Source organism: Eptesicus fuscus, chromosome 10 (assembly GCF_027574615.1).
Source record: "Eptesicus fuscus isolate TK198812 chromosome 10, DD_ASM_mEF_20220401, whole genome shotgun sequence".
NCBI classification, from domain to species: Eukaryota; Metazoa; Chordata; class Mammalia; order Chiroptera; family Vespertilionidae; genus Eptesicus; species Eptesicus fuscus.
The window spans coordinates 66,469,770-66,488,702 of record NC_072482.1 but is presented as its reverse complement, the minus strand read 5'-3'; the positions used below and the strand labels follow the sequence as shown (position 1 = coordinate 66,488,702).

The window sequence follows — 18,933 nt, the reverse complement described above, 5'->3', positions numbered from 1 at the left end:
GAGTTACATAAAAAGAGCAGGTGACAAGGCCAGAGGTTACCTGAAAGTTGAACATGTTTGACTCAGAGCTGGAGGGAAGGAGATACTACAATTACAAGTTTATAAGTTGTTGGACTAAGTGGATGATGTTTGCTAAAACACAGTCAAAGAACCCATTCTGAGTTTAAAACAAAATACTTGGCCTGTTTTGAGAAACTCCATCCTTGTATTGAGACTATGCTTCCCTACCTTCTACATAAAACCTCTGAGAGTTAATTAGTATCCCTTGCATGTTTTCATTGTTAGTATTATTATCTTGGCTCTGATGGGTCCTTGGGGAGGGGATTGTTCCCCACTCTCCTTACTTTAAAGTCTTTGTTCTGATTCTTTTTAATTTCTCAGGTAGTAGTCTTTAGGGTTGACCAAAAAAAAAAAAAAAAAAAGAAGAAAAGAAGAAGAAGAAGAAGGGTTGGCATCAAAATGTTCTACAACCAGCTGACTTAGGGATGTGACCCAGCTCTGTGTCAAACCTCAAAGCCTGGGATGGAAGGTAATGTGTCCTATTAGTCAGCTCTGATTGACACTATCTCACTGGGCTCCCATGTCAAGCAACTCTCTCTGAGGGGAAAAAAAATCAGTTTTTATTGGTTATTGATGTATGTTAAAAAAAAAAAAAAAAAAAAAAAAAAAAAGCTTGGCCTGGCAATTCCCTCAGAAACACACTCAGTATGCTTGACCTGCCCTAAGGGAATACTTTTTAGAAGTATTCTGATACAAATTTATTCTCTTTCTCTCTCTTTTTTTTTTTTTTGGGGGGGGGGAGGGGATGGTTAGTTAGTTGAAGGGACGGAATAGGCTGGTAGAGTAGAAAGAAGCCCAGAGGATGGAGACTGAAACAAAATAGTAACTTTAACTGCTTTGTAAAGCTTATTCATTAATCACAAAATATTAATTGGGAGTAATTGGATAAAGTACACACTTTGTCACTAGCTCTTCAGTTCACAGATCAAATTATAAGGAGTTATTTGAAAAGAAAAGGTGAACTTTTGGTAAAGTTCTCAAAAATATTTACAACAATATTTAATTTCTAAAATATAATACCTAAATTAAAAATACTGGGAACATTCTTCCTTACCTCAAATATTGTTCCCATTGTAGAAATAACATTTGAAACATATGAGAATGTATTGAGAACCTCCTGATTGCCCATTTTCTAAGTTTTAAGAATTTGACAATATTTTTCAACATTAAAGCCTCGTATTTTGCATTTAAGTGTTCATTTGGTTCACTTAATTTTTTTTTTTTTTTGCAGTTTTTGGAATTTTCTCTTCACTTGAACGTACAGATTTTTGCCTAGATATTTTTGTATATGGTTTAATAATACTTTTACACATATTATTAAATAGTGACAGATGTAATCCATGGAGTAAGAAAGGCTCACTAATATCTGCCTAATCTGTTTTTCTAGAAAGGCCAGAGCTTGACAAAGATGATCACAATGTAGTGGATCCTGCTTGTTCCCAGACAAGGCTTGTTTATTTAGCTGATGATATTTGTCAAGTCCACTCAGGTACAAATGGTAACTGGAAATTATCCAGGAGTCATAAATGTGAAAAGTAAATGGCAACACCACCCTTCTAAGTGCTCACGCCAAAAATTGAGGCCTCATCTTGCTTCTTTCTCTCATACGCCCCATCGGGTCAGCAAATCCTTTTGGCTTTACCATTAGAATATAATCCAGAATCTGACCTTTTCTCATCACAACAATTACTTTTAACCATTCCAGGCTAAACCACAAATTCTTTGCTCGATGTTGCAGTAGCCTCTTAACATTGGGGAGAACTGTGAGTAGAAGATAAATATGGTCATGAAAGATGGCTACAAAATCTCTACATTTCTTTACATTCTGGGGCAGGCAATGTCTAAATTTATAAGAATATTTGATTGGAAGAACCAGGAACCCACTCAAACTTGTTTACACAAAGAAGGAGAGAAAGTGTAGACAGAATAAGAACTAGGAACTGGAGATTAGGAATAGAGACTCTACTCTTTACCTCCTTAGAGTCACTTCTTTGTAATTTGAGTTTATTCCATTCTCTTGTGACCCATCAAAAGTATGAGCACTCTCTGCTTCAGTCCCAGCTCTATATGATCTCCTGGTTCAGACAAATTATCATCTTTATGATTCAATTCCATATTCCATATGATCTCTTGCCTTGGCTTATTTCAGGTGTCTGCCTCTGATCCAATCAGTCTGGATCAGGACACATGGTCACCTGCTCAAAAATATGGTTGCCCAGGCCCAGCATTTCAGCAGGACCTAGGATACCCATTTAGAAAACAATCCTGAGCTAGGCAAACTAATTAATATCTCTGCTGCAATTTACAAATAATTTAAATTCAGTATGCTGTTAAAAGGTGTAGTGAATCAATTATTGTCATGTAGACATCCTTCGGGACTCAATAAATTACAGTTAATTCCATATAAATGAATGCTAGTAGGTGAGATAGTTGGTCTACCTTTCAGAAAGTTTTTTGCCAATAATATAATTTACCTTCTAGAAATTTTTTGGCCAGTAATATAATTTCTCACTAAAATGTGTATTTTTAGTTTCTACTTTACTCCTTTCAATCAGCATCCAGCTGCACCTGAGACCAATAACAGAGCCTTAGTGCGACTGGTAGCCTTTATTCCTAACTCAAGGATATATTTTTATTAATTTTAGACACAGGGAGGGGAAGAGGATGAGGGAGAGGGAGAGGGTGAGGAAGGAGGAGAGGGAGAGGGAGAGAGAAACATGGTTTCCATCTGTTGCCTCATGCCCAAGCCCTGACAGAGGATCAAACCCCTCAAGCAGGTATGTGCCCTGACCAGGAATGGAACCTGTGACTTTTCGGTGCACAGGATGGCATTCTAACCACTGAGCCAAACACCAGGGAAGCCTGGTAGCCTTTAAATGAGATAATGAGAATTGGCAGATTCAGAAATGTCATGAATTCTCTGTCCTGGGATTATGGCCTTCCAATGTCAAATAATTTAATGAGCGAGCTGCCTTTCTATTTCTATGTTGATTCTTTTATTTTCTTTTTGCCTTTTAATTTTCATTGTATTGACTGAGTACTGTTTAGAGCTGAATGTAATATAGATATCTATAATTTGCCAGTGGTACATATTTTATATAATCATCTCCTGATCCATTCATCAATTAGCAGGTAAGGAAGAATTACATTTGGGAGAATGCCACATGCTCAAAGGCAGAAAGCTATTGCGTTGCTAGGAATCAACACATTGATTCATTCATTAAACAGAACAAACAAATAAAAAAGGTAAAACTTTGTTGAGAGATTGTTATGGGTAAAATTCTGCTTTGTGCTCAATTTTAGAATGAGTAATATAAATTGTTAAATTTTTAATAATTTCACTATAAACTTAAAATTTCTAATTAATTGTAATTTAAATTCTTAACTTTTAAAAATATATATACTTTATTGATTTTTTACAGAGAGGAAGGGAGAGAGATAGATAGTTAGAAACATCGATCAGCCGCCTCCTGCACACCCCCTACTTGGGATGTGCCTACAACCAAGGTATATGCCCTTGACTGGAATCGAACCTGGGACCCTTCAGTCTTCAGGCCAATGCTCTATCCACTTAGCCAAACCATTTAGGGCTAAATTCTTAAATTTTTTATCTTAATTTAAAAATCAGTGGCCAATTAAAATTGTCTTATAAGAAATATAATGAATTTGAGGGTCCATTATTTTATCTTTGCTATCATAAAAGCATATATTTTGGGACATTGTTGGTTTTTTTGGTTTTGTTTTTCTTTAAAATTTTTAAAAATAATTATTTATTGTTGAAAGTATTACGTATGTCCCACTTTTTCCCCCATTGACCCCCTCCAGCCTACCCCTACCCTCCACCCAAGGCCTTCACCACCCTATTGTCTGTATCCATGGGTTAGGGGCATTGTTGTTTTTATACCTGATAGAATCCTGGTCTCTTGGAGAGGATGGATTGCAAATTCACAAAGCTAATTTACATTGGCAGACATTCTCCATACTCATCTTAAATTCCATGTGTCCTCTAGGAACCAAAGTTTTGGGAATGTCAGGATGAGTTTATCATCTGATAAGGTATGGAAATAAAAACAAAAATTATAAAGTCAAAAATGGAGAACTGGCTTAGACTGAGGATCTCTTGAAGTTCCTTTCACCTCATGTACCCTGATAATAGAATGGAAAAACTGACATTTTTGGGTATCTACAGAGTGCTAACCAATGTAGTGCAAACTTTATAATTGTTTTCCAGTTTATCCTCACAAAACTCTAAGAAGAAGATAGTATTAATCTCATTTTACACTTGAGGAACCTAGCCTTTCAGGAAAGTAAAGGATTTGCCCAAGGTTGTACATATTACCAAGGCCTGGATTGAAATTCATGTCTGGCAGACAACAGAGCCCCGGAATTTTCCACTACACCACCACAAGGCCTCTCAGCAAGAAGCTGTCCCTTCTCCAAAGAGTTTTATAATCCAATGATGACAAATTTCCCAACAGATTTATTTTCAACTTAGATGATAAAGTGGATCATAAAAATCTGTGGAGAAATAAGTGATCTCTCTGTTTTGAAATTTCCCCCTATGGAGGCATTAGTATTTTTAAAAATACTCTCTAGATACTTCTGATAACCTCCCCACCTGCCTTCCAATGCTCTTCTCCCCCCTCTTCACCTGGTCAATTCTTACTCATCTGGACACAACTATGGTAAATATCATCATTTCCAGAACTTCTCTGGCTGGTTAAATTACCCTCTTCACTCTTCCTCATGCATGATTCCATCAATGAATTCATCACAATGTTTTATGATTACTTATTTATGTGAGGTTTTCCCCCTTTTAGACTGTGGTGAGCTTGTTGAAAGCAAGGACTCTTTTGCGTTGCCTTCAGTACCTAGCACAAGGTCTCATACAATAAAATGTTTCAGAGCACTAAATTAGTTTTAAAAAAAAATTCAGAAACACTTGTAAGTAGTTTAAGAAAAATAATCAAGTTTGTTTTATTGTTCTTTGCACCCAGGGGATTAACTGAGTAATTCAATAAATATTAAACCACAATACAATTTTTATATGTTCCAAGTGTGAGACATCATCCTTGAATGCGGAAGCCCCCAAAGAAAACTACATTTCCCGAAATCCCTGAGCCCGAGTCGTAGTTGGTTTGCTGACTGTTGTTGAAAGCCAGTCGCATCAACCAATCCTGGGATGAGAATTTCCCTAAACGGTGCAGAATTCGGCCAATCATAAAGAAGAGGGCGGGCACTTCTGAATTGGGTTGGAAAACCCCGAGTAGCTCTTCTGCTGCTCCTTGCAGGACCCTTAGGGGCGTGGAAGTCAGGAATCCGGAAGAGTGTCCTTCCTCCCAACCCCTACCCCACGAAATAGAATTAGTCTTTATGAGCTTCCACATTTCTTGGTTTCCAGTTTTTCCACATTCTTCCTAGTCAAATACCTCTGCTTCCCTTCTACCTTTCTTGTTGAACGCACTCTCTGGGAGGGTACTTGCAGCTTGAATCTCTCTCTACCTTTTCAAACTCGAAGCAGACATTTGTCTCCAAGCACCCGAGCGAGATTGTGTGTGAGAAGCCGCTGAAGGATCTGAGCGAAAACTTCATCTTTCCCTCCTCGCCCTTGCAAGAGTGGAGAGAGAAGCTGCTGGGGATTACTTAACGAATAATCAGTATTAAAGGAGATTGAAGGTTCTGAAATGAGTGACAGCTCATTGTTTACTTGCACCCTCATTCCCGCCCCCATCCACACCCACCCTTGCGTGCAGACTGGATCCAGGGGTGGCGGCGTGTCACAGGTCGCGGCAGACACCCAGCCCTGGAGCGGTTCCCCTTCGGTAGCTTATTCCATTCTAGCAGCTACCAGCCAGGGCCACGCTTTCATCCCACCGGCAATTTCAGGAAAGAAATGATTCCCGCCCCCCGCGCCCTTTAGGTTTATCTCCTTTCCTAGTACATTTAAAAGTCTGCCATCCTCTTGCCACATAATCGTTGTCAAGTCGCTCTTTTTCAAATACCAAATCCAAATCTATGCAAAACCAAGACCAGCAATAAAGTAACAGCAATCATATTGCAGCCAGCAGCCGGGGAGTGTGTACCTCTTTAAAGGGTGAGAGCCTAAACCCCGCTTTAAAGACCGAATTTGAAAGAAAGGTTTCCTGCTGCTTTTTAATCGTCAACATTTTTACTATCCCAGCTGCAGGGGCAGCAGCTGCATACTCTAGCGGGGCGACTGGGGCGGGAGAAATGTAGCTGTGGTCTGGGATTTTAGCAGAGGATAATTTAAGCCCCAGCTCCACTCCCGCGGGGGGGGGGGAGGGGGGGCGTGCGCATGCTCAGCAGCCCCGCTCCGCGGAGGCCCAGCTGCCGCCACCGCCGGCGCCGTAACCGCGGCTCCGCTGCTGCTCGGGCGGGCGTTGGTGCCGTGTGCCGAGGCTCCCAGTCGGCGAGAGGGAGCGGCCGGGCGGGAGCGCGGGCGGCACGGGCGCCGGAGGCAGGCAGCCGGGCTCTGAAGGAGCGAGGGCGGGACGGTCCAGCGGCGGACGGGCGAGGCGGAGCGAGGCGGAGAGCGCGGGGACCCACCCCGGGCGCCCTGCGTGCGATGCCGGGCGGGCAGCGGCGCTGAGCGGCGGGGAGGCCGAGCGGCTGCTGCGGACAGAGAGCCGGCGACCCCCGGGAGGAGGAGGAGGAGGAGGAGCGGCGGCCGGAGCGAGAGGCAGCGCCGAGGGACAGCGGGCCGGGGCGGGCGAGGAGCGGGGGCCGCGCGGGCCATGGACGCGGCGGCGGCGGGGGCGAGCCGGGGCGGCGGCGCGGCGCAGGGTCCGCCCGCGGCCAGGTGAGGCCGGCCGAGCGCTCGGGGCGCCGCCGCCACTGCGGGGCCGCCGGGCCGCGGGGCGAGGCGGCGGCGGCGGCGGCGGCCTCGGAGGCAGAGGGTCGCCGCCTGGGGTTCTGGCGGCCACGGCTCTCGCGCCGTCGCAGTATTTCCTGTTTGGATTCTCTCTTGCTTCTCCGCAGCTGCCTCCTTCCCCTCACACTCCCACTCACCCCCGCTCCTCCTCGGGCTCCTCCGGGGAAGCTGCCCTCCGCCCGGGCTCGCTCCTCCCGCTCGGGGACGCCCCTGGCCGCCCCTCCCGGGCCGCGGGGCCAGCCCCGCCGAGACCATGAGGAAATTCAACATCAGGAAGGTGCTGGACGGCCTGACCGCCGGCTCGTCCTCGGCCTCGCAGCAGCCACAGCCGCAGCAGCACACGCCTGGGAACCGGGAGCCCGAGATCCAGGAGACGCTCCAGTCGGAGCACTTCCAGCTCTGCAAGGTGAACGGAGCGTGCCGCCCGCGCCATCTGGGGTCCTTTTCTGGGGGCAGCTCGGGCTTCGCAGGGGCAGTGCTAGGGGACGGAGCGCCAGTAATAATCATGCCTCCGCCAGCAAACATTTGCTTGATGGGTTTTTTTTTTTTTTTTTGGAGATTTACATCATCTTACACCTTTTCCTTGATATTCCTTCCCCCCCGCTGTCCCAGGCAGCAGTCATTCAAAGGCGGTTTCCAGCCTATTATACTGATCTTTAATCCGTATTCTTAATTAGCAATCTTACTTAAAATTCAGGCATTTTGATGTCATTCACCAACTTCGAAGTTTCCCTTGGAAGCAGTGTCCGATGCATGTTGTTTGTCAAAAAGCCAAACCTGTTCAGCGAGATATTTGCTCATCACTTTTCTCCCAGAATATTGGTAGGAGGCTTTAAGGTGTGAAATCACAGGGTTTTCTTATGTTTGGTGAAAAAGTTAGTACTGTGATTTTTGCCTGTTAATGGCACGGCAGTTGCCATAGCGGTCTGTAATTCAGAAAGAATGATGCAGCGAATTAATTCAGCAGCTGCTCAATGAGAAATACAAACTTGTCTTGGTGTGAATGCCTGCCTTCCTGATAAATACCGTGCGATCAAATGCTCGAGTTTCTTAAAAGTGTGTAGGAACATTTTTTTAGCCATATTGCCCTGAAATGAGTAAGAATTTAGTAGCAAAATGCAAAAGTCTGTCTTCTGTTAGAATTGCAAAAATGTTGGGATAGATGTTTGAGAATTGCTTTACTGAATCCTTGACTAGCTTATATGACAGCTTTTCCCAGAAGTACTTGCATTAGCATTCAAATAAGCTAATGATGAAGTTATCACACTTGAAATAAAACATGAATTGCCTTTTTAAATGAATTTGCAGAATTTTTGACCACTGTGAACTTTAATAATTTGGTCTCAGATATAATACTATAGACTATCAGTAAGAATTTTTTTTTTCAATAGAATATCAGTATTATGGAAAAGCAGAAATTAAAGTGTAATACTGGGATAGATTTTGTTTCAGGTTCTACATGAATAAGTTTTGTTTTTTAGTGTACATTTCCTAGTTGTTTTTGTTTTTTTTTAAAGGAGTAAGTACATGTATATGTGTTTTTGCATCTATTAAAATTGGTTTTAGATTCTAATGCCTTTATTGACTTTTCTGTTTTTAAATTTTGCTTGCTGCTTTGGTTGGTGTGATGTCACTTGCCCATCCCTAGACTGTTCGCCATGGATTTCCCTATCAACCCTCAGCCCTGGCCTTTGATCCTGTACAGAAGATCCTAGCAGTGGGAACTCAGACTGGTGCTTTAAGGCTGTATCCTTTAACTTAATTTCATTTTTTAAACTTTTATTGTATTCTCCTCAGTCTTGCTGTGTTGCCAATCAGTTTTTCTTACTGTTTAATTAAAAAAAAAAGATCTGGTAGATATTATGTGAAATCGTGTGTGTTGGCTTTTCTCTAGATTATACATATATTCAGGTTATAGGTTGCTGTGATTTTTCTCAGCTCTCAGTTTATAGTAGCTAAACATGTATCCATCCATATAGAGTTCTAAAGTTTTAGTGTCTTTGCAAAGAGATAGAAGTTTTTAAGGGGACATATATTTACTTATACTACTAGTCTATTGAATGGAACATGTTAAAGACCAGGTTTAAAGACAGTAGCACAGGGTACATTTTTAATTGCTTTTCAAAAATATTGTGCGTGGTTGATATTGAACTTATGACCTATTATTCTAATGAATTAGAGTTTAAATTTAAATTTGGCTATTCCTGACTTGTCCCTCTAGAAAAATGATTGGAAGACAAATGTCTTCACTTTATATAACTGATTATAGAAGGTTGCTATTTCCAGAAGTTTTAGAGCATTGTCTTCACATAATGCAAATAGAAAAGTACACTCTTTTGATGTTTTCCTTTTGTAGTCTGCATTTATTATATCTATGTAAAAACTGTTAGGTTAGCAGAATTCTGAAGTATTTGTATAGAGAATTATTTTTCCTGGTTATGTATAAACTATAGTAGAAGTTTAGTCATAGCATATTTTTTAAGTACCTACTTAGTCGTTAAGATAATTTTTTTTAGTCTGAACAATACAGAATACCTCTCATTTCCTCTTTTAAATGATTTAACTTAAAATAAAATTTTGTTTGCTTTTACTATGACATTAAACCATCTTAACCTAAATTCCCTTATTTTAAAAGTTAAATGTAACGTTTTTTAAAAGAAATGCTGTGTTCGGTCATCTGTAAGATACTTGCTCCCTACATATTATTGAAGTAATGTGTTGGTAATAAGTAGATAGAAAATCACTAGACATAACTATCATCAAAAACAAACAAACAAACAAAGAAACGGAGGAATGGGAGCTTTACCCCTCACATCTGGCTCCTGATAAGTGGGAGGGGAACTTGCATTTGCTTTTTCCTTATCATTTTTTAAAATCTTCATTTCAAGGAAGTACGATATATGGTATCAGGATATGCCTCAAGTTTCATTTGATATTAGTGTGCAATCTTTAAAGTGATCATAAAAGTTTTTTCAGATGGGCCATTGAACTCTTACTAAGTAAAGTCTACCATTCATAGTAAATATCAGTAATGCACTCATACCTATTAAAATGGTCAAGTCTGACCAGCCAAGATCCAATTTCTGTGAATTTCTAAATTTTTTGTATAAAGGGCTCTTGCCCAAATATCTGGATAGTTCAGTCTAGAATATTTTGGGCTTCAGTTGTCCTGAGATTTTTACTCCTAAACACAATGATCAATTCCTTCTAGTTTAGGGTTGATGGGAATAGAATTAATTTCTGACAGTGTGGGTGTTAAGTGTTCAGTAAAACTCTGTATAGTGACAAGAATAGTGCTTTGTTGGATCTAGATGCATTGTTTAGAACTGAAAGCTGATTTTTTTTTTCTCAAAAGAGTATCGTCACTGGACTAAAAAAAAAGTTGAATTAAATCAGTTATTTTTAGATTATTTTGCTTTTCTTTTAAAGGGGTTGAATTTTAACTATTTTCCCAGTACACTCTTAGTTTTCTCATGGTAAATAAATTATTTTTTTTTAACAGCCAATCTGCTCCCTTTTGTAATTTAATATAATTACAAGGAGTACTACCAGCAAGGATGAATTTTATAAAACGAAGTATTTTTCTTAGACAAGACTTTTGCCCCTAATGAATTTGAGTAATTAGCAAGTTGACACAAGGGAGGATTAAAAATATTAGGCCTACAGCTAATTGCCAAATAAAAGCAAGGATCAAGTGTCCAAAATCATTACTTGTGTATGATTTTTGCTTATACATATTTTTAATAGTTAAATACTGTATGAGTGTAAATAAATCTGTAATTATAGTTTACAAATTAGACTATAAATTTTTTTTAGAACCTGTTTTACTGTATTTAGAATGAAGTCTGGAAAACTGTTTACCAAATATATTTCTATTTTCCCTTTTTTTTTTTTTAGGTTTATATGAATGGTAAATTGGTGTGTCTACCAGTAATGCCACTTAATCATTCCTTCTGTTAAGTTTAAGTAGCAAATCAGCTTATGAGCTTTATTTATTATGGCTTTGACTTATAGGAAATGACTAAGACCTTTTTATTTTTACCTAATTTCTGCATATGTGTTTTAAGATGTTATTTTCTCTGAACTTTATTTTCAAAAGTAGGTTAAATTTTAGTTCCTAATTTTACAGCTTTACATTGATATAATATGCAGACTTATTACAAATTAATTCTGCTGCTCTTGCTCTTTTATATTTTTTACTGAAATTGTTTTTTTTTTTTTAGTCCTGTCTTTATTTTCTCCTCATATTAGACACTGGTAACCTGCAAAATATTTGTCTTAAAAGGTATCTTTAGAACAGAAATACACTTCTAGATAAAGTCTTTCCTTTACTTGTGGAGCAGAAAGTAGGAGATATATTCAGAAGTAGAATTAGGCTATTGGAATTTGAAATGTATATCTGATTTGAGTAAAAGACGGTCTTCCTAAATGTTGGGGGACTAAACTATACTAATCTACGTTGAAGTTAAAAAAAGAAAAACAGATGAAGAAAGTTACATATGATATCTCATATATTTATAGACAATTAGTGAAAATCTGAATCCTTATATAATATCTAGTAATGAGACAAGATAAATTTATGTATTTGCTGCATTAATATATAGCAAATAACTGATGATGCCACTTATAAACGCTTTATGTTCAACCTTCTTGGCTTCTGGAGAGAATATGTGGTTGGAATGTACTCATTGATAGGAAGCAGGAAAGCATATTTTATATAATACATCATATAGTAGTGATGTGATTTAATTATATTAATTCTCTTTTTGCCATATAGAAATAGCAACAGTTTGATTTTTACAAGTAATCTAGAGATCAAAACTATTGGGATAATGGGTAATATAGTCAATATTATTGTAATAGCTATGTATGATGTCAGATGTGGCTTGTGGGGAGATCACTTCATAAGTTGTATACCTGAGACTAATATAATATGTCAACTGTAATTGAAAAGAAAAAAAACCCAAAAAAACAATAAACTATTGGGATAAAATAATCTTAATTATCTATTCTCATATGAATAAGTAAAAAGGGTAAACAAGGTTCTAGCTGAAGAATGAAAGTGTTTCTAGTAATGTTCCTTGGAGTTTGTTTAACAAGCATTATTAAGTGTTAATATCAGATTACAAATTGTGATCTGAATTCTGGTTCTCGTCACTAAAGAATTATGTGTTCTTGAATTAGTTTTTTTCCCCACTTTTAAAATGAAGGTACAGCCCTCGCCGGTTTGGCTCAGTGGATAGAGCATCGGCCTGTGGACCAAAGGGTCCCAGGTTTGGGGTTTGATTCTGAACAAGGGCATATATCTTAATGCAGGCTCCTCCCCAACCTGGGCCCTGGTCCAGGCTCCTGCAGGAGGCAACCAATTGATGTGTTTCTCTCACATAAAAAAATTAAAAAATACATAAAATAAAACAAAGGTGCTGCTCATGATTTCTTCAAGAAATAATGCTGTGATTCCAAATAGCTCTATTATATTGGTCTATGTGAATATTCAGAAGAAAAGATTATGTGATTTTTACCTTCAATAAGTTTCTAGTCCTAACTGTAGGACTAGAACTAGATAAACGTAATTGAAGTTAAAGTATTATTTAGAGGTCTACTGACATTACACAAAGTTACATTACAGGTAAATTCATTGTATTTGATAACATCTACACACTAACAAGTATTCTGAATAGCAGAGAAGAAGGAATGGGAAAATCATTCTAGGCAAACTGTGTTGTCAAAAGTAGAGAAAAGGGAATTATCATGGTAATTTAGAACAGTACTAAAGAGACTCCTTGAAATAGTGGTTCTAATTGAGTTGGGGGGGAAATAAGGAGACAGTTGGTGGAGAACCTTGAAAGTTACCACTGTCTGAGTGTTGTTCAGTGAGGAATCGTTGTAGTTAAATAAGGAGATGCTGACAGGAAGACAGTATGATTTTTAGGATGATTAATGGGGTGGTGGTGCCAAGGAGGAAAAGAATAGACTAAGTGAAACTTCATATGTAACTATTAACCCATATAGGTAGTAAATTGGATATAAAACAGGGGTAGTAGAATGGGAACTAGAGAAGGACTTGATGACTCCTTTCTATAACATCTTGGAGTAACTAAAGATGATTATAAAGTTTTGCAAATATACTGAGGCAATTACAAGACAAATGGAAAACTTGGTAAAGAGGGTGCCAGAGTAATGTTTGCAAGTATGTCATCTTTTTTGTTATATTGCCATTTTGAAAAGGTAACCTAGACTACTTACGTTAGTATGAGAATTTGATAAGCTTTTATATGTGATTTTCTTTTGAGTGGGTCCTGGTGATTTCCTTGATTTTGTTATTGAATCAAACTAGTTTAAAGACACTATTAGCTCTTTGGCTCTGTCCATTTATCCTCAGTAAGTGTCTCTCAGTAGTGGTATAGCATTTTGGGCTGGATTATTCTGTGGGTTTGTCCAGCACATTGCAGGCTATGTAGTATCCCTGGCTCCCACCTACTAAATGCCAGGATTGCCTCAGCTGTCAGTGTAGCACCCCAAACTTCCCCAAAGACTTCCAGGAGCTCCTGGCCGAGAACCACTGCACTTAGCTGTTACAATTTTTGAGTAAAAGGTCTTAAAAAGTATTGGTTTTCTCTTAAAGTGTGTCTTAAAAATGGTATCATTCTCAATCACAAGTTTACAAAATTTCTATTTAGATGTAATAAAATCATATGTGTGAAAGTTTGTTACACATAGTAGATGATAATGATTGTTTAATGATTTTGCAGTTGTAAGATAGCATTAGAATGTGTGAATGCTGCTTATTTTATTTTAGAAAACAATTAAAATAGAAAAAAGATTTGGAAATATGATTCTTGTTCAAAGTAGTTAAAAGTGAAACAATTAATGTGGCTTGAATTTAGCCAAATTTTTAATCTAGTCTTCTTCCCCACCATTCTTTTTGTTCAGAGAAGAATTCTAGTCATTTGGAATTCTAGCTAAGACTTTGCATTACTTTTACTTTTCTATTCTTAGTTCTTCATTTAAGAGGGCTTTGAATAAAAGGAAAAAGAAGTACTGTGTCGCTAAAGGTTGTGATTCTTAGCATGGATTACTGCAGCAGGAGGTGAGGGTTAGACACGTCGTACTCGAGAAACCACCAGAAGTAATGTCTGTGTGGAAGCAGTTATTTTGCAATGAATTTCTTGTGGAGGGAAACAATGTGTGATAGAATCTGAATGGAATTGAAAAGGTATATGTTTGTTATTAGGGAACCAAGTCTGTGCTTAATAAGCCTTTCTGCTTTAAGTAAAATGAGTTTTTATTTCTGCTTGGCATTCTCTTCATTTTTTTTTTTCAGTATAATTTGCTTTTAAAATTATATAACCTAACATTACCATCCTGAAGGGAAAAGGTAAAAAGATTTTGGAAGGATTACTTTGACATTAGATGATTTGTGTTCTAGTCTTCAGATTAATTTTGGATAAGTGAAAAATCTCGGGGCTTTTGTTTCCTTTCCTGTAAAATGAGGAAATTGGGATGACTGATTTCCAAGAGTTCTGACATCTCTGATCTTGAATTTCTTTTTCTGAGAAGGGTTTGGTATGCTCTGGACCATCTCTGTCTAGAGTAGTCTTTTGATTGGTTGTACTGAGTACCTGTTAAAGAGGATGAAGTATTGGACTCCTTCCCACTGTGGGAAGGCCCCTTTCCTTTGTGTCTGTTGACTGCATTCATAATCCAAGTTAGGTGCACAAGTGTAAACCTTGGTTTATAAAAGGGAACAGGAAAAAGCATGTGAAAAACGCATTTTTTGTTGTTGAAATAGCAGCTCACATTGAATACTAAGATGATGGGCTGTTGCATTTTCTTTGCACAGTAGTCACCACTTATGCATAAGAGATGCATTCCAAGACCCGTAGTGGATGCCTAAAACTGCAGATCATTCCAGACTATACTATGTTTTTCCTATCCATACATACCTATCATGACATTTAATTTATAGATTAGGTATAGTAAGAGATTAACAATAATAACTAATACTAAAATAGAACAGTTATAACAATATACTGTAATAAAAGTTAATGTGAATGTGGTCTTTCAAAATAACTGATTGTACTGTACTTACCCTTCTTTTTATGATAATGTGAGATGATACAGTGCCTAGGTGATGAGATGAAGTGAATGATGTAGGTATTGTGCAAAATTTTATCACATTCCTCAGAACAGTGCACTATTTAACATTTATGAATTGATTATTTCTAGAATTTTCTATATAATATTTTCAAACCACAGTTGACCATGGGTAATTGAAACCATGTAAAGTGAAGCCATGGATAAGGGTGTACTCCTGTTTAATAGAAAAGGTCTCATTATGACAGGAAACTTGGGAGATTTAAATATAATATTAACCAGAGTTTTCTTTCTTGAGTGTTAATGGTCAGAATATCAAATTAAAATGAAATTACTTACAAATAATACGTACTGGGTTTCTAATCACTTGATTTTAATAATTTTGATGTAAGAGGTTTAGTATTGTAACTATCTTTTTTGAATTGACGGTATATGATTTCATGCTAAATTTGGTAATTGTATAATAACTGGAATAGTAGTAACTGGCAATGCACATGTAAATAATTGGTCTATAGGAGTGAGTATTACTAAAAAAAAAAAGATAAAGGCAAATAAAGACAAAGACAACCAAAGCTTAACTTCAAGCATTGGAAGTGACACATTGTTTACAAGAAGAAAATTAGTAACCGGAGTGTCAGTATCGATTTGTTTTGTAATATTTAAATGAGAATTGCCTGTCCTGGTTTGGCATGTCATTACTATCAGAAAGTATCAGTATTTTAGGATTGCAGATTAATGAAATGTATTTGGCTTGACCTAAACAGATGTCTCTCTGTTTAAAAATATAACAAAATGAGATAGAGAAAGGAGCATTTTACTATGTACTACCTTGTATATTTGAATGCCTTTTGTTAAGATAGGTTTTAAACATAACCTAGTACTACGGAACTTTTTAGGAAGCAAAACAAAGTGATTCTTGATTTGATTGAATGGTACTTGATACTTCTCTCTTCCCTTAGTCACATGTGAAGTAGGTCGTTCTAAGGAGAAGAAATAGTGTCTTCCTATTTAATTACTCAGACTTCTTCCTATAAAGATACTCAGGTTTCTATATGATCATTTCGTATGTTGGTTTGAATCTATTTTTAAGTTTTATTTGCCACAAAAAAGACATTTAATGATCTTAATATATAATGTCATAATTTTTAACGTTTTTGAAGAATTTGCTATCAAGAAATTATCCACTTTTGGATTTAGCAATCCCGTTTGCTTTAATCTTTCATTTTCTTGTGTTTCATTTGAAAGAAAATTTGGATAATAGTTCTGTTTGTTGTGTAGCCTTTTTTTCTTCTTTATGGAATATGTATGGAAGGTAGACTGAGGGAGGTGGTAGAGGAAGAAATTGTTGACATAGTTTTCTCCTCACTACTCAGTGTCCCACGTCTTTAAAGAGATTTTCTTAAGTCTAGAATACATTTTTCCCTGTTAAAATAATTCTCATCTAAATCCCAGTGCCTTTGTGATGCATTTTTATTTGAATTCCATCCCTACTTCCACCCATGTGGCCATTTTTTTCTTAATTTAGCTTTTAAAATCTAATATATTATTCTTTATAAATAATATCACAGATATTAAATAGCTAAAATTAGATCTTTTAGAAATTATAGCTATAATATTGAGTGGTATTTTAAAATGAACTGTTAGAAACATTACAGCATATGAGAAGATGCAATGCAACTTCAGAATCAACCAGTATCCTCTGCCGTGTCAAGAGTCCAGAAACCGGACAGTAGTCAGTATATCATTATAAAATCAAAACTAATGACTGCAGATTCTTAAATGATCAATTAAATATGTCCTCTACTAAAGATCATATAGACGAAGGGTGGGCATGCTTTTAAAATAATGAAGATCTTAATCTGTAGTTCAGTAGTCGGCAACTTTTTCTGTAAAGGCCTAGGTAGTATATAGCTTGGCTTTATAGTTTTTGATACAACTATTGAACTCTGCCAGTGTACCACAAAAGCAGTCATAGACAATAATGTGAAGGAAGGAAGGCAGATAATTTCAATAAAACTTTATTTATAAATTCAGACAGTGGGCTGGATTTCACTCTCAAGCTCTAAATTTGTCAATCCCTGCTTTAGTTTACCAGTTTGTGTTGCTTTCTTGAGTGTTGTATGGAGTCCTTGCCGGTTTGGCTCAGTGGATAGAGCCTCGGCCTGTGGACTGAAGGGTCCCAGGTTGAAAAGTCCCAGGTTTGATTCCAGGCCAGGGCACATGTTTAGGTTGCAAGCTCAGTCCTCAGTGGGGGGTTTACAGGAGGCAGCCGATCAATGATTCTCTCATCATTGATGTTTCTATCTCTCTCTCCCCCTTCCTTCTTTGAAATCATTAAAAATACATATTTTTTAAAATTGTGTGTGGAGAAGAAAGCTTAGGAAGGAATTACTACTGATACATTTATAGTTTCATAAGTTACACTTACACATCAGTATAAATTTAACTTTTCTCATAAATAGAAAAATATTTTAAATAGAATCAGTAATTTCTTTTTTTTTTGGTTAATCTTCACTGGAGGATATATATATATTTTTTCATTGCTTTTACAGAGAGTGGAAGGGAGGGAAAAAGGAGGGGAGAGAGAGAAACATCGATGTGAGAGAGACACATTGATTGGTTGCCTCCTGCTCCAGCCTTGACCGGGGCCTGAGATCGAACCTGCAACCCAGGTACCGTCAAGGGCCAACTAACCATTGAGCAACACCAGCCAGGGCAGAGTCAGTAATTCTTCATGCTACATACTACCACTGTATACCAAGTCAAAATTTCCTAAGTGTTTTTTGATCCTGTTAAAGGCATTATTTTTGTGTGTGTGAATTCTAATTAGTTTAATAATAAATTTGGTTAGTTAGGCATTCTTTGGAAGCAGTTCAGTGATTAATTCTATTATTGAATTATTCAGTTTGTGACCTTTACTTCCTAGTTTTAATTAAAAATATATTTGTATTTGTAGATTATTCCTAATATTTTCATTAATATTACATAAAGATATGCTGATCTAGTTATAATTCACTTTCATCTTTAAGTAAGCATTTTATTAAATCATTGTGATTTTTTAGATTTTTGCAAATGTTGATAAAATAATTCATTTTCATTTGTAAAAGAAATTGACCTGAAAAGTAAATAATATATTTTTTAAAAACACATAAAGCGCCTAGAAACAAATTCAGGCACATGATTACCTTCTTTAGAGTCAGATATATTGCATTTCCCCTTTGAAATGAATGTGCATGGTACTTTAATTAGAAACAAATTATATCCAGTTTTTGAAAAATTTTTATAGTTGTTCACTGTTTGCATCATTTTCCAGTAGCAGTAAATATAGATACAATTTTATTCAGTAGGTAAGGCTAATTTCTGCTTGATTCCATTTCTCCAACTGGTATTAGTCCTTTTGGAAGTTATATCCTATCTAATAAAGAGGGAATATGCTAATTGACTGCCATGCCCTCAAAGATAGCAGCGCCCACAGCCACAAGATGGTGGCACCCAGTCCCCTCAGCTCCTCAGCTGCCCAGGGCCGGCCCGAGGCACAGGCAAGCCTTGGATGTCGGCTGCCCAGGGCCGCCCTCGGCTCAGGTAACGAGGGACGGCCGAGGCTTGCGCTGCTGGCAGTGGCGGCAGCAGAGATGTGATGCTGGTGTCGCCTTCCCCTGATTGCTGGGTCGCCTCCCGCCCCTGAGGGCTCCTGGACTGTGAGAGGGGTCAGGCCGGGCTGAGGGACCCCCCCCTCCAGTGCATGAATTTTCATGCACGAGGCCTCTAATAAGATAAATAAATGAAAGATGACATGCTGAGCATATCTCTTTATATTTATTGGTGCTATGATTTAAAAAGAAGCATTGTTCTACAATAACTCAGATTCATTGAAAATAGGGGTG

General features: G+C 37.8%; 1 protein-coding gene across 14 annotated transcripts in view; it reads left to right on the top strand.

Moving 5' to 3' along the window:
• The first annotated feature begins 6,350 nt into the window (after positions 1-6,350).
• The window catches only part of STXBP5 (syntaxin binding protein 5), a 151,039-nt gene continuing 138,456 nt past the window's right edge, over positions 6,351-18,933 (top strand). For 5 of the 14 annotated variants that reach the window (XM_008160785.3, XM_054722510.1, XM_054722508.1 and 2 more), the window contains exons 1-2: positions 6,355-7,358; positions 8,601-8,698. In XM_008160785.3, the coding sequence (XP_008159007.1) occupies positions 7,206-7,358; positions 8,601-8,698 (251 nt within the window). In that variant the 5' untranslated portion in view covers positions 6,355-7,205. Of the gene's footprint in view, positions 7,359-8,600; positions 8,699-18,933 lie in introns of all 14 variants that reach the window. The other 9 variants (XM_054722517.1, XM_054722518.1, XM_054722516.1 and 6 more) reach the window with 5 other exon arrangements.